This window comes from Varanus komodoensis, unplaced genomic scaffold, assembly GCF_004798865.1.
Source record: "Varanus komodoensis strain SLA01 unplaced genomic scaffold, ASM479886v1 scaffold60, whole genome shotgun sequence".
Classification (NCBI taxonomy): Eukaryota; Metazoa; Chordata; class Lepidosauria; order Squamata; family Varanidae; genus Varanus; species Varanus komodoensis.
Window position 1 is genome coordinate 1,331,064 of NW_025336223.1, and position 15,158 is coordinate 1,346,221.

Sequence of the window (15,158 nt, forward strand, 5' to 3'; positions counted from 1 at the left end):
GGTAAAAAAGGACAATGAAATCACTTATGTGGAAAAAGAAATACATGATGCGTTCATTCCCCCCACCCCTCAAAACAATTTGTATAAACAGCTTAACTTCAGAAGATGGAATGGAGCAATAGATAGAAGAAACTCATATTGACAGTTCACAGTTGATCAAAGAAAAACACTAAATAGTACAGTTACCATTCAAGAAATCTTGCAAGCTATAAAAATATTTAAAAAGATAAAGCCCCTGCACTGGATGGTTTTTCTGCAATGTATTATAAGCGTCTAGAGGGAAAATTAATACTACCATTTCAAAAAGTAATGAATAAAATTAAAGATGAGAAATCATTACCCAGATCATGGCAAGAAGCTGGTATAACATTGATACATAAAGAAGGCAATGATCCTGCTCTGCCACAGTCTTATAGATCTATATCACTATTAATTGCGGACTACAAACTGTTCACTTTAATAATGGGTGAAAGATTAAGAAAATGTATAGAAAAACCAATCCATACAGACCAGACTGGATTTGTACCAAACGGATTAATGAAAGATAATGTCTGCTTTGTGATGAATGCTATTGAATAGAAGAGGAACAGGAACAGGAAGAGGAACAGGAAAAGGAAGAAAGTGTCATTTATTTTCTTAGACGTGGACAAAACCTTGATTACATGTCCTGGTCTTTTTTTATTGAAAACTCTTAAGTATTTAGATTTGAGATTTATGAACTGGATCAAGGCAATTTATACCAAGAACTTGCCAAGATTCTTATACATGGGATGCTAAACTGATAGCTTCCAAACTGAAAAGGGGACCCGTCAAGGAAGTCCATTATGTCCCCTTCTGTTTATCCTTGTATAGGAAGTTGGAGAAGAATACAAAATGAAAAGTTATGCGGATGATGTAGTGATGACCTTCTTAAATCCACATTTATAAATACAACAAATAATACACAAAATTGAAAAAATGGACATTACTCTGGTTGTAAAATGAAGTTTTTAACAGAACAAGAAGAGGAACATATTTTAAAAAATCAGGATATGAAAGAACCTCTAAGCTGGTTAAATACTTGGGAATAAATCTGACAGGACATGATGATACATTATTGCAATGATACATCATTTCATAATGATACATTATATAAAACAACTTGGATAAAGATCCAAAAGGATTTACAGAAAAGGTCAAAATTAAAAGCTTCATGGCTGGGAAAAATTTCTATCATAAAAATTAATGTTCTGCCAAAGTTGTTATTTTTTTAAATATAGATTTTACCAATTTCAACACAGGGAAAAATTTTACAAGACTGACAAATACAATTGAATGCTTTTATTTGGAATGGAAAAGAGACAAGGGTTAGATTTAAAGTTTTACGTACAGGACAAAAAAAAGAGAGGAGGCCTTCCAGCAACAAGCATTAAACTATATTATTATGCAGCTGGCCTACACTGGATCACAGATAAGATTTTTAATTTCAGTGAAAGATTAGTGAAATTGGAGATAGCATACCTTGAAGAAGGAATACATAATCAAATATGGACCAAGAATCTTTAAACAAAGCATTGATCCTAAATAATAGCCATGTATTCAGAGATGGTTTAATAAAAAATTGGTAACTTATGTGAAGAAGAATTAGTCCTCCAATCTCTTGTTTGTTGTCTCCAATAGAAGCATACTGTGGAAAACTTTTCAGGAAAAATAATAATTCTATAACATATGGAGACATGGTTGACCAACAAAGATGAATTAAGTTGTGTCAAGAATAAAAAATGAAGGAAAAAATATAGAATGGTTCCTTTATTATCAATTGGATTTCAAGATTAAAAAAGGAAACTCAAACAGGAAAAAGCATAATAAGGAATCTTACTGGAATATAGTTAAAGGAATTAATTAACTATAATTAAACATCAAAAAGACCATCTCCTAGGATAAATTTATATACATGCTTAAACATGATACTGAAACTCAGCAAGTTAAAATATCTATGACATGCTGGTCACAAAACTTTGAGGAAGAAATGCAATCACGTCAATGAGAAGTCTTATGAACAAAAGATATAAAATTCACTGCAAGTCAAATGTTAAGAGAAAACTGGTATAAGATGTATTTTTGGTGGCATATTATCCTGAAAGATATACAGAAAATGGATAAGAACTTTAATGGAAAATGTTGGAAATGAGAACAATGGGACATTCTACCATGTGTGGTGGACATGTGTTAGAACTAAAAGATTTTGAAAGCAGTTGAATATGAAAATGTAGAATATACTTAAAGTGGACTTTCCAATGAACACTAAGAATATGCTATTGAGTATTGTACCAGAGACTATCCCAAAGAATACGACAGAGTTATTTAAATACAGTGGAAGAATGATAATTGCTTCAGAGTGGAAAGCTGAAGACTGTCCAACTGTCAAGGATTGGAAAATCAAGTTAGCTGACTATGCAATAAGGGCACAATTAACTAACTACATTAACAGAAGGCCAGTCAAAGAATTTACCCAAAGATGGAAAGCTTATTATGAGCAATTTAATTAATTGTCGAAGAAAATATAGTTTTTATAAATGTCAGTAATTACTACTTTCACGTCAAAGCAATAGACTTAATAAATTTTGTCTGACTGAGAATTGAATTATTTTGATGGGATTATAGATCAGATTTTTGCTTTTTTATGAATAAAATTTGAAAGATTTGAAAGAAAATGAAGAAGAAAATGACTCAAGACTTTCCATTTTTGGCAGGTTTAAAATGTTGTGCACAGGCCAAGATCTTTTTCGGAAAAGTATGAAATCATTTCTCTCAGGAAAAAACCAAAACCAAACAACAAGCTAAGCTTCCAGGCTCCTTTCTCCATACCAAGGTGCTTTTTAAATAAATCTGCCACTATTGCTTACTAAACCATTCCTACTTGCTTTTTAACACCCCCAGCACATCTTCTGGGGAGAATGACCCCTGGACTTCCCTTCGAAGTTGTCCCTCCCTTTTATACAGCCACTTAATTTAAATAACCTGACTTCTATAGAAGCAATTCGCTTAAGGTACATGTAGAGTCAGTGTGGTGCAGAGACTAGTGTTGCACAGGAATTCAAGAGATAGGGGCTTTAGTACCCATGTGGCCATGAAGCTCACGGGGTGATTTTGAGCTATTCACTATCTCTCAGACTAACCTCCCTCACAGGGCTGCTGTTATGAGGATTAAAAGGGAGAGGAGGAGACTCTCGTAAAACACTTCAGGCTACTTGCACAAGGAAGAAAGTCAAGGTATGAATGTAACGTAACAACAATAACATGTGCTATTGTGAGCATGTGTTCATCTGCTATGGACACAACTCTATCATGGGAAAAGTTAAGAGACTTTTACACAAATGATCCCTTAGTATTTTTTGTATTTTCAAGAATGAACTTGATATAATTGTAAGTGAATTGAACCAATAGAAATCCAGGTTTGTGCATTTTTCTAAGTGTATGTTGCTTATTAATTAATTAATTGCGTTTATATACTGCCCCATAGCCCAGGGGGATCTCTGGACAGTGCACAGTATACACTAGAGTCCATGAATGAGACCCTCCTTCTAATTCAGCTTAGCTTTGGGTGTGTTCATTGTGTGATACCTCTCTGCAATTAAAATTTCATCTCTTCTGTGCAATTCCTTTGAGAATTCAAAAAGTAAAACAAAATGATGGATTTAATTCCCTTGCATTCCTGTCCAAACCTTCCTCCTCCTAAGCTTTCAAAGAAAGGGCACAGATATATTGTGTAAAAATCAAATTTCAATTAGCTACCATGGATGTTTAAAGTTCTTGTTTATCACATTCCTGCCACAACTTATTAGAAATACAGGTATACTCAGCCAAAATGCTGTCTGGGTAGAAATTTGGTAGAATTTTTTTTTTTTTTTTAATACAGAGGACTTACTGAATTAAACTGACACACACTGTCGTGTGTGGGCAGTCTGGCATGGAAACAATCCACACTTTCACGAGCAATAAAACTAAAGTACTTTAATGCTAATTACCTACAAGATTTACATCTCTATAGATAAGCCCTTCAACTGAGGTCTTTGGTATGCAGATGTTAACTCTCTAATGGCTTCTCTCCCCAGCCCACGTGGGTCTACTCCTCCAAGTCACGCCTTTCTTCCCTCTGACGTAACAAAGATTGTGGCTGTTCATATCTTCGTAAAATGCGGCGATTGGATGCTCGAGAGAAATCCGGGCTCAGGGGTTTGCTCAATGGGCCGGGAGTCGGAGGGAGGTGCAGCTGCTTGCTCATCTGCCCCTAGACTTGGTTGTGGGGTCGGCTTTGGGCACGGGGTGCCAAGCACAAGACCTCCTCGTGAGTCACTGTCTCTGTCAGGGCTGCATGCACGACACACTCAAAAGAAGACCAGCAACCATCAGCACCAGAGGGAGGAGCACAACCAGGCACCCACTTTCTGGGGCTGCTGCAGAGCAGTTTCCTCAGCACATGCTTGAGGTAACCCCTCCCCCGCCCCCGCCCCATTGTCAACCTGGCTGTGGCTTTCTGCTCCAGTTGCAGCTTCTGGATGAGTGTGGCAACTGAGCAGGATGGCAGTGAAGCTGTGATTCCTTAAACACACCTGGTCATGAGTTGATCAGAGCTTTGTAAACAAACGTCACACTCTTACACAAGGCCCGGCAGCTTGTTGGCAGGCTCCTCAGTTCTCTCCTTGCAGGCGTAATAGGGTGGTGACAAGCTGCTCCCGTCACCAGCCTGGCTGCAGCATCCTGCACTGACTGCACTCCTGGGCCAACCCCAAGCACAGCCCCTTGTAAACTGCACTGCTGTGATTCAGTGTTCGTGGCTGCAAAGGCCTGAATAGTCCTAACCATTTATCAGCTGAAGCTGGTAACAGTACTCCCGGCCACTGAAGGCACCTCTGGGAATCGTACCGGATCAAGGTGCAACCCCAACTGTGCACCTGGGCCTATATGCACATCACCGACTCAGACCCTGAACATGCGAGCCACTCACCCACAAGGACCCCCTACCAGATTCACTTTATGGGACCTCATCACACATAGTTGTTAAAGAGGACTGGGGACAAAACAGTGCCAGCAGCATCCCACAGTCTTAACACAAGGGAAACAACTAATACTCCTCAAACGTCTTTCTGAAACTGACTCTGTAGTTAGAACTAGGACCAGCCTAGAATGGTGCCTCTACGCACCTTAAGAAGTCTTGCAATCAGAATCAGGGATACTTTTCCTTCCCAATCACTGCAGAGTAAGCATGCACAGGACTGCAAATATGTACGCACAGGCTTGCCTCAGATCAGCAAATTATGTCCCAAAGCAGGATCAGTGACCATAAAGGACGTAGGTCCCCAAAGAACTTACTGTACCAATTGAGTTGCTATGGGGATTTACTCGTGTAACATTAAGTAGTTTAATGGTTACTGATGGAATTGGAAAAGAGATTACTGATAGTTTCCATGCACCCACTCTTTTGCTTGGCCCAAACCCAAAATTCAAATCCAGATGGAGAGAACTGATTGCTTGTGGCCAGCAAAAATAACTCAGGTTGTCTTGGTTCTGACTTGTTTTATGAAGCGACTGAGCCTTACCCTTTTGCTAAAGAAATCCTCCTGAGAGTTTACCCTTTTATCAATTTATTGCTTGTTTGTGTTGGTGGCAGGATGGATTAAACCATGACAGTTAATCCAGGATGGATTAAACCATGAATCAGCAGCAAAGCAAAATACTTCATATGGCAAGACAGGGCTAGGACAACATGGTCATCTTGGACAACAAGGCAAAATGTGGATGCCTGGAGGGTAAGATGTAAGCAAGCACAATTTGTGACATTGTGTAATACCATCACTGAACACATGGTGTGTCAGTTAAGGCATCAGCCTTAGTTTCCAATATTTTGGATTTGCAGAGTTTTAGACAATGTGAAGTAGCTTTAATTCTGGTCTTGAACTGACAGGGTTTTTTTTTAAACTGAATTTCCTTGGTTTTGAAAAAAATACATTTATAATAACATTGTTGGCAATCTCACACTTTCTGCAATGTATTATCATTATGTTAATGCCAATTAATAAATGGAACATTCCACCATGTTAAGGTTGTCATTCTAATCTTATTATAATCAAAATGCTTTGTCTAACCTTTCTAAAATATTGAGGTACCAGAAAGAAGTGATTATTTTATATATTCTGAAAATTTCAGGAAGGTGGTCTCTTCCCTCCGCACTGCACAGAAATAGCACCTTCTGGGAGGCAAAGATATTTTAACTTGGGAAAACAGGTAGGAGAGAAAGGGTGAGACCTCCTTCGCAACAGAGTTCCTGGTTAAAGTCATCTACCATGCTGCTAACCTTAGTGAAAGAAAAAGCCATGGGCTTGATTGCAAAGTCCATGATCACAGAAAGCAAAAGCAAAACTTAATGAAGACTCTTACCTGTTCTACTGTCCATGGGTCCAAAATCCAAAGTGTATTTAACTACATGATAGTTGTTCCATACATAAAGAAGGTTGTCCCTCGGGTTGTAATCCACAGCAGCAATGTACTGGTATGAGTTTGGAAAAGGAACATCCATTGCACTTTCCTTGCTTTGTTCAGTATTGTAAATATAGTCTATTTTATTTCCAGTTGCCTCATTATCATCATCTTCATACACAGACTTCACCACATATAAAATGCCGCAGACCATGAATGCATTGGAAGCCGATCTCTTGTCATAGGATGTATCCCATGTCCCTTCGATTCTCAAAGTATAAGGATTCAGCTGACTAATGACTATTTTGCCATTGTTTTGCTCCGTTGCATAGATTACCCAAAGCCCATTTTCATCCACAGCAAGGTCTATATCAGATTTGCCTCCCCACCTGTAAGGGGATGTGTCGTGGTAGTTGGCATTAGCAATGATGGCTTCCCCACTTTTTATTCTTGTCCGTAGATCAAATTTGACTATATTCCTGGTTCGCTCTTTGTTGAAAAATAAAGCCCCATCATACACCACAAATCCTGTGCCATCTACCCTGTGCGGCAGCTTGTAAGTTGTAGTTGGTCTTCCAGCAATGAAATCATCTTTGGAAGAGTACTCCGTTAGGGTGTCGGTTCTGTACGGAGTCCACGGCATGTAGTAAATCTTGTCAGAAGCCTGCAGGGGATCCTTGCACCAGGCTCCTGACTGGTGGTCAGATTCAAATAAATGTTCACTTTGATAGACTCCTTTTAGTAGTCCAGGGCAAAGAAAAACTGAAGGGAGGGAAAAGTTCAAAACAAAGCAAGTTACTAAATGTGGAAGAGATTCTCCGATGTGCACTTAGAAGTTTAACACTCAAGAAATTCAGGCTTCCCTGGAGTCTGAAATTTACGAATGCCTTTTTCTACTAAAGGGAAGATAAGGGGAATTTACAGAAATTGTGTCCCATTCTTCTCTTCTTTAAAAATCTCCCAGCAGATCTAGAGGGCCATAGGATTTTTCATGTTCCCAAATCTCAAGCTGGAAAATAGCTCTGACCTCAGATTTCGGGCTCCATGAACAGAAGCCCTTCCTTACCTGCAGCCAGAGTAGAAAGAGCCACACTGGTAGCTTCTCTGAGTTGTAAGAGCAACCTTGGGTAAGAGGTTTAGGAGGAAAGGAGAGGGGACTGGATCTGCCATGATATGACATCTCATGGAGGCTTTCTACCCTCCCTCCTTCCCTATCCAAAGTGATTCAGTTAGGCAATCAAAATTGGCTGTCTAACTACATTGCTGGGTGAAAAGTGTGCAGAAGCACTGTCTGCCTCCATGTACCTCCTGCTCTGCAGAGGATGCCTATAATCTTCTGAGCTGACAGGGCCATGGGCATCTCTGTTGGACATTGCACTTAGCAGCTAAAAGGCACTTAAAACATATGGGAGGAAACAACTGATTATACTTCAGCGAATTAAATAATAGGCTGGGGAAAGTACTACATAAACACATAGGGAATGAAGTCAAAGAAGTAAAGAGAAAACAACTAAGTAATAGACCAGCAGAAGAGAAGAAAGCCATAATGATAAAAAGGCAAAAAGAGCCTAAAGGAGGAAGGCTAGGATTAAGCCTTTAATAAACTAAAGTGTCCTCTGAAATACAAGAGAATTACATAATTAATTAAGCAAATCATAACTCTCAAGGTTGCCCAGTTGAAAGCCTCTGTTCACAGACCTTGTAATTATTTTTACTTTCCTACCAACCACAATTGTTTTAGACATCAAATTTCCAATTCCTAATAGCTTTATGCTAGAAAACAAATGCAATTCAAATAATATTGATCCATAATTATTTATATGCTGCCCTTCAAACCTTTCCCAGGGCAAGTTTCCACAATACATCAAAAATAATATAATAATAAAATAGAAATAAAACACAAACATGTTGGTTCTTCAGGAAATGGTGCTGTACATTTGGCTGTTCCACAGAAATGAGAAAAGATGTCCTAGAAGGGAGGAGGTTCCACCTCATCAGATAACCCCAGTAATTTCCTGTTTAGGTTTGTATATAATGCGCAGTTAGTTTGATGTGTGCTCAGAATATAAGTGAAAAGGAAACTTAATCTAACTGCACATTTTGATCAGCAAGGTGCTGGTGCGCAGTTAAATACCAACCACCTCCTCTTTTTCTATAGTGCTAAAAAACAGGCACACATTCGCAAGGATGGTATGATACTGTATTTTGCATGATTATCATAGCTCTGTGCAGGCATCTAATCTGGCAACTAAACACAGAGGTTGTGTACCCACTGGCCCATCCTTGATTTCCATGTATTCAGTGTCCCGTTTGCACAGGGGTCTTTGTGCACACTCAGTGCATGAAGTCTCTCTACATGTGAGTCATACCCTGTGAAAATGAGGAGATGGATCACATGCATACACTCCTATACAAGCTACACATGACACACAATGTGATCTGGATCCTCCTTTCTTGTCTTCATTTGTGCACATGAATATTTGCCCAGGTAGAATGCACTGAGAATTTGGTTGTTGATTTTTTTGACCCTACGTATATTTTAATATTTAACACATAAGAAATGGTATTGCTAAGATGTGAACCTCTAAATCACCACTGGTGGGTACTTTGGCAATATTGAAAGCAAGAAGCACACATGTATTCTTGAGAATTATTTTGTGTCATTCCATAAAATGTGCAAAGTGAGAGGAAAGACATTTTAATTTTTAAATAATCCTTTGGGAAAGAAAGATGGACTCATTAAATCTTTCTAGCAAAGAAAACAGCAAACACACAATATTCTTAACTTTAATCAACAGATTAAATTGGTGTAAGTTAATTATGAAAGAACTTCAGCTAGATCATTAGAATGTTAAAGTATTTATCTCATAAGGGTGTAGAAAGGTGTATATGTACATAGAAAAACATGTGAGGTGTATTTAATTACCTTTTTGTTCCACTTCTATTGTAGAGAAAGAAGAAAAGCAAGAAAGGAGAAAAAGAGAATAGATTAATGGTACTGCCAGATACTTTTGCTCTTGCATGGAAATATTAGCATTTATTTTGCTTTTGTTACATTTTGTGAATATTATATATTCATTATTATATAAGGTTTTTAGAAATAAATCAATACCTACCCATTAACAAAACTTTATTACAGTCTTTAAAAGCATGCAGCATCGTATCTAAACTCATTAAAATCAGTACACGGTGTGTATTGATTTAGGTGGATTAAGGATGAGGATCCTAATGGCTGAAAAATCTTGATTATATAGACTCCTCAGAGTTTCCAGATCACTGATGGATCAATACTTCCAAATACTTCTTTCTTCCAAACCAGAAATTCATATGGGCTTCTACAACAGTTATATTATTCCATTTTAACAGAAAAAAACCTCTTCAAATAAATGCAAAATATTTACTCCCATTAAAATAGTACATACTTTCACTTGAAAAATGTTTTTGTCAATTAATCTCACATTAATGTATGAGTTCAGTATTTTTAATTAGGTCTATGCAAATCAGAAATACTTTTAAAGACAGTTGTATTAAATAATTGTTTCCCATCTCAGCAGCCTTTTCCTGCTCTCAGTGGTGCTTTTGGGATTATTTTTTCAAAGTATAAATTAATGCCAAAAGAACTATAACTAAGTGACTGAAGACATGTATTTGGATTAACCCAGGAACTGATTCTGTAAAGGTGAAGAATAAGAAAATGCAAAAATCACGGTTGACTGGCTTGAAAGATTTGCTTAATAGACTTTCTTGAAATGTCTTGTAGAGCAAAAATATTTATCCTCTTGTATATCTAATATGTGACTGCCAAATTGCCACCATTATTGCAGAAGTGTAGGTATGTGTATTGTGACATTGATCAAAAGAAGTTCCTGTCCCAAATTCCTTCAATGTTTTAAGCTGTAGAACTTGCTCATCCGTTCCTTTCCATTGTCCTTAATTTATGTCTATCAGGTTGAGGAAATTAACCAAGGAAACAGTGGGATAAAGGAGTAAGCAGAACACTGAATGAAGAGGGGAAATTACTTCCAGACGTGTTGGACAGAAACCCACATATTGAAGACTTTGTCTGCATGATGGGGGCAGGGGGCAGCCTTTTCCTACTCCATGAGAAATTGCAGCACAAAGATGGGAAACAGACACAGTGCTGCACAATGCCATGTGGGATCAGCATGGAAGAAGGAATTTGGGGGTACATATTTAAGCGCTGACACCAGCTTCTTATGTCTTCTGTGTCAGCAACAAATGGCATTGGGTCCATGCCTAGGCAAGGCCCAAGTAACAGTGGGCACAGCACAGGAACTAGGAAGCCTCTGCTCCCATTGGCAACTGGGAGACTGTGAGGGAATGTCAGGAAGACACGAATCCGCTGTTTGCTGGGTCACTGGCAGGCTGGGGCTGTGGGAGGGCTCTAGGCCTTTGGTTCTGGGCAATCGTGTTGCCAGGGGATCCACCCAGCAGTGGGGTCTGTCTGTGAGCGGGAGTGCTTGTAGGGCTTGCTTTAACAGCCCAATGGAAAAATGCAGCGTGATGGATCTGGACTATTCGGACCACCCCTCCCCAGCTGCCTGTGACCAACAAGAGGGACATAAAACTAATGGGCTTCTTGCAGGACAGAAACGCTGAAGCATGCTAAAGCACTGCAGGAAGAATTTTGCACCAGGGATGATGAAAGGAGTCCAGGAGGCTGTAAAGCATAAGGACATTTTCCAAGGAAGGTGGCAAAGCTTAGAATAGGAAGACATTGGAGGAATGTGCCAATGATGAGAGGCCAGGATCTTTTGGTGAAAGGCAGCTGGGTCTGCAGGAAGGGACTGGCTCTAGTAAAATATCAGACTATATCTGGTTATAACCCATAGGGGCTTTAAGAATTTTGTGTCTGGCGTGGATAAGGCAAGGTCTCCTTATCTATGAATAAATGAGTAAAATGCACAAATGTAACTTGCCTGCAATGGCTTTGTTTTCTTTTTCCTTTTCATCTAACTTGTTCATGGACTGCACAGAGTTGTAAACAAAATCATTACAGTTTGCCATATCTTGAAATCCCACATTATGGTAACATACGGCTTCTTCAGGTGCTTATAATTTATGTATTTACAGTACAGTACAGTATACACCAGACAGCACAATAGAAGCCTCCTTGTGCAGCCAATGGGGGATGCATTTCACATCTAATTGCTGCAGTGTGTGTGCTGGTGGGGAGGTGGGTTCAGGTATGTGTGTGAGTTCAAGTATGTTCTGTGTAAGAATATGTTGTAGGGGGACATTAGCCCTCTACTTCCTGGCAGATTTCTTCCAAAACGGGAGGGTGTGGCTTTCAGAGTGAAAAAGTTTCTCTAGCCCTCACATAGGTGGCTTGAAGCAAAAGGTTTGAAGCAAAAAGCTCTTGCCTCGAGCTTCTGTGTCACTGAGAATTTGGAACCAGTAGGAATATGGTCACTGTGCCTAGTTGTCCTCTAGTCAGAGGTTATTTAAAACTAACTGGTATTCTAAAAAGCCAGCAGTTTGGGTGGATGGACTTCATTGGATATGTCCAAAAGAATGCAAATATAAAATATCTGATCTCTGAACAAAAATACTGGTACATCATTAATAGCAGCCTTCATAATATAAAACTATGAAGGTACCCATTATAAACTATCACTACCTGTATCACCAGTTGTAAACTAAGAATCCAGAAAGTTACAGACCTGCCATCCTAAATTTGGTCACAGGCAAATGGATGGACATCATCATCTGGGCTACAAGTGTTAAATGCACAGGACACTACCAGTGGCTGACGGCATATCAGCACGCATTCTTCCCTCTCAAACCTTTCAGAATTCTTTACAGAAGACAAACAGTTGTGGGGGCAGAATTCATCTTCTACTCCTCCCATAATTTCTAAGAATGTATTACAAAGTCCCTCCACTGCAATTTGGAAAGAAACTGTGGGAAGTTTTAGATGGATCCACTGCACTCATCCAAATAGATTTCCTCACTTCTTGACAGCCCCTCAAGACCCTGAAAATGCCAGGCAGAGTAAGGAAACCCTGCTGAATGGAACAGCTGGGACCCAATCCACCAAACCTGTGCAGAGGGACCTTGTGGAAGATAGACCCTGGAGCCAGCCCTTATTAAATGGAAGGGTAGTTTTGACCTATGAATAGGAAATATTACAAGAGAATATGGACCAGAAAGGAATAAAAGGATAGATGGCGGGGGAGGGCGATATTCAATGATAAAAGAAACCTGCTGGTTTGAGACCAGAGTTGAGGCCATTTTATGATGGGTCAAGCTCCACAAAGCCAGGAAAGCCTAGCCAGTCAGCTACTAATGAAAGCAGCAAACAGGCACAAATTAGCTAACAGGATTCTCCTGGTACTACAGTAAGGCTCTGATTTTTCACCACACGAAGCTTGACAGCACCAGGACAACATGGAGTATCATAGCTGGCCCCAGGTCCTCCAGCCTCCTTGTCTGGATTTGGGCCTCCAAGTCCAAGGGATACTGAGTGTTCATGCAGTGTAAGTTGGAAGCAAGCACAGTTTCTGACACTGCACCCATTTGCCACCTCTTTGATCTTTCCTCTCACAAAATATTTTTAGGCCATGCCAGTGTAATACAAACCTTGTAGCAAAGTGGTGTGGCAAGCATCATGCCTAACCAGGGACAGTTCCAGCCCTCCTCAGCCTTCCCCGAGAAGCATGGATACAGTGGAATGGAACTGTGTTAAGACATGTAGACGGCACCTCCATGTCACATCCCTTCCTTATCACTGTAGGTGCTCAGGCTCCTGACAGAGGAGACATTTGGAAGGATCCTCTTGCTTCCACTCACACTAGATAGGGTGTCACAGGAATTAACTTAAGCTATGGACCTGAGTGTGCATACTTGAGTGGAGGCCTAAAGCTCTTGACTATCATCTGCCATCTTAACAGTTACAGCACACAAAGAAGGGTTCTTCTTTTCACACACTCTTTAAGATGCAGGGGCCCTTCGCAGAATAATAACAATTAATTTACTACAGTCTGTTTTATGTACCTCCCCACAGATTTTTATAGGTATTAGCTCTGGGACAATACCAATACAGTAGTTCTGCAGAATTTCCAAATTTCAGAAACACACTTGGCACAGGTTGTAAATGATTTGATACGGCCATGTATGTTAAGAAAGGCTTACTTCTGAGGAAGACTGCGCAGAATTCCAGCATTTCCCTTCCTTCTCTATCCACTATTAGTCAGTGGTCTATTGAACAGTGAGAATGATTCCTTCGGTCTTCCAAACTCCCTCACTTTTATCTCAGTTGAGCCATTCTCCCTTGTCATATGCTTTCAGAATCCTGGGATGCCTCTCAAGGCAATGCAATACTGGCAGCACTCTAGTTTCAGAGTGTAACTGAGCAAGCCTGGCATAATTTGCCAGCAATTACTACCACAGGATTTCACAGGATGGAACATCATTGATAACTTTAAACCACCGCTCATAACTTCACCAAACCAATGAAAGGCACATCTACTAGACACATTGGAGCAGTGCACCTCAGTAGCTGTACACAAAAGATTGAAAGGAATATATCATAGTCCAAGCTGCAACTTGAAGTAAAAACGACAAAAGGGTTCAATTTTCAGCACATTATAACTTGCTATATCAGTAGTAATTTTTGCCAGCTTGTTTTGAAATGTTGTAGGATAGTAGACATCATTGGGTAGATCCTGGATACCAAGATTCAGGTCATTAGCTCGAGATATCATTTTTTGAAGCAGCAAAATGTTGTGGCTTAGCATGGTGGGAGCTTTTTTTTTTTTGGAACTTACTTGAAGAAGCACTCCTGTGCCTCTTGTCTATGTACCTGCTAAAGTGAGAGCAAGTGTGGGACAGAGGACAGTACTGGACATTGCCTGGGATCACATCCCTAGTCAGCCATTAAGCGCACTGAATGTCCTTCAGCCAGCCAGCCAAATTACAAATCTAACGGCTTCAAGTGAAAGTGATCACTGATAGACGATCTCTGGCAGGGAAGTTTCTCTGATGCCACACCTGGTCTGGACCTAGATCAGTGTGACTCTTTGGATAAAGTCCCTGGAATTGCAAAGCCTAAAGAAATCATGGGACCCCTGAACCAGTAATACATCTGATAGCTCTGATGTCTGTGGGGAAGTTTTACCAGTTGTGGAACCTGAGGAAATCCTGGAGGGCTGCACCTCACATATGGAGTCAGAGGAAGTGGCTATGTTGGGCAACACCAGATGGTGGAAGCACAGGCCACAATTCAGAGGTGAGGCATATGCCTTTACATTGGCAGCAACCGAGCCAAGTTCCTGTTCACTCAAGATCAAGGGTTTCTGTCTGTGTAGCTATAAATCGAGCTTGCATGTCAAGTCAACTTTGCCAAACTGGAAAGATGTGGGCCTGCAGCTGGATGGGTGACCACATGTGGAAACGGAGTAGGGGCTTGGACCTGAAGGCCTTATAGGCCCCTTCCAACTCTACTTCTGATATCAGGTCTGGGCCATGAGGGAGATGGAGGAACATCCTTGTTGTGAGCCATGCTTCTCCCTTGCAGCAGTATCAGTCTCACCAGCACTCCTTTGCCCAAAAGTTTTCATTACACACAAGTCTCTGAGCATACACAAAGCAAAATGTTGACCTGAAGGAGCGCTTACATCCATATATGCCCGCCCGCCCCTTGAGATCTGCGGGAGAGGCCCTTCTCCGGGAACCCTCCG

At 40.2% G+C, this 15,158-nt stretch overlaps 1 protein-coding gene across 2 annotated transcripts in view; it reads right to left on the minus strand.

The window, feature by feature from the left end:
* ADGRL3 (adhesion G protein-coupled receptor L3) overlaps positions 1-15,158 on the minus strand; it is a 394,878-nt gene that overhangs the window by 232,163 nt on the left and 147,557 nt on the right. Inside the window, exons 4-5 of one of the 2 annotated variants that reach the window (XM_044449736.1) lie at positions 9,383-9,397; positions 6,418-7,218 (exon numbers count right to left, since the gene is read on the minus strand). The exons of the other annotated variant lie outside the window; for it this stretch is intronic. Of the exons in view, the coding sequence (XP_044305671.1) occupies positions 6,418-7,218; positions 9,383-9,397 (816 nt within the window). The remainder of the gene's footprint in view (positions 1-6,417; positions 7,219-9,382; positions 9,398-15,158) is intronic. 2 annotated transcript variants of the gene reach the window in all.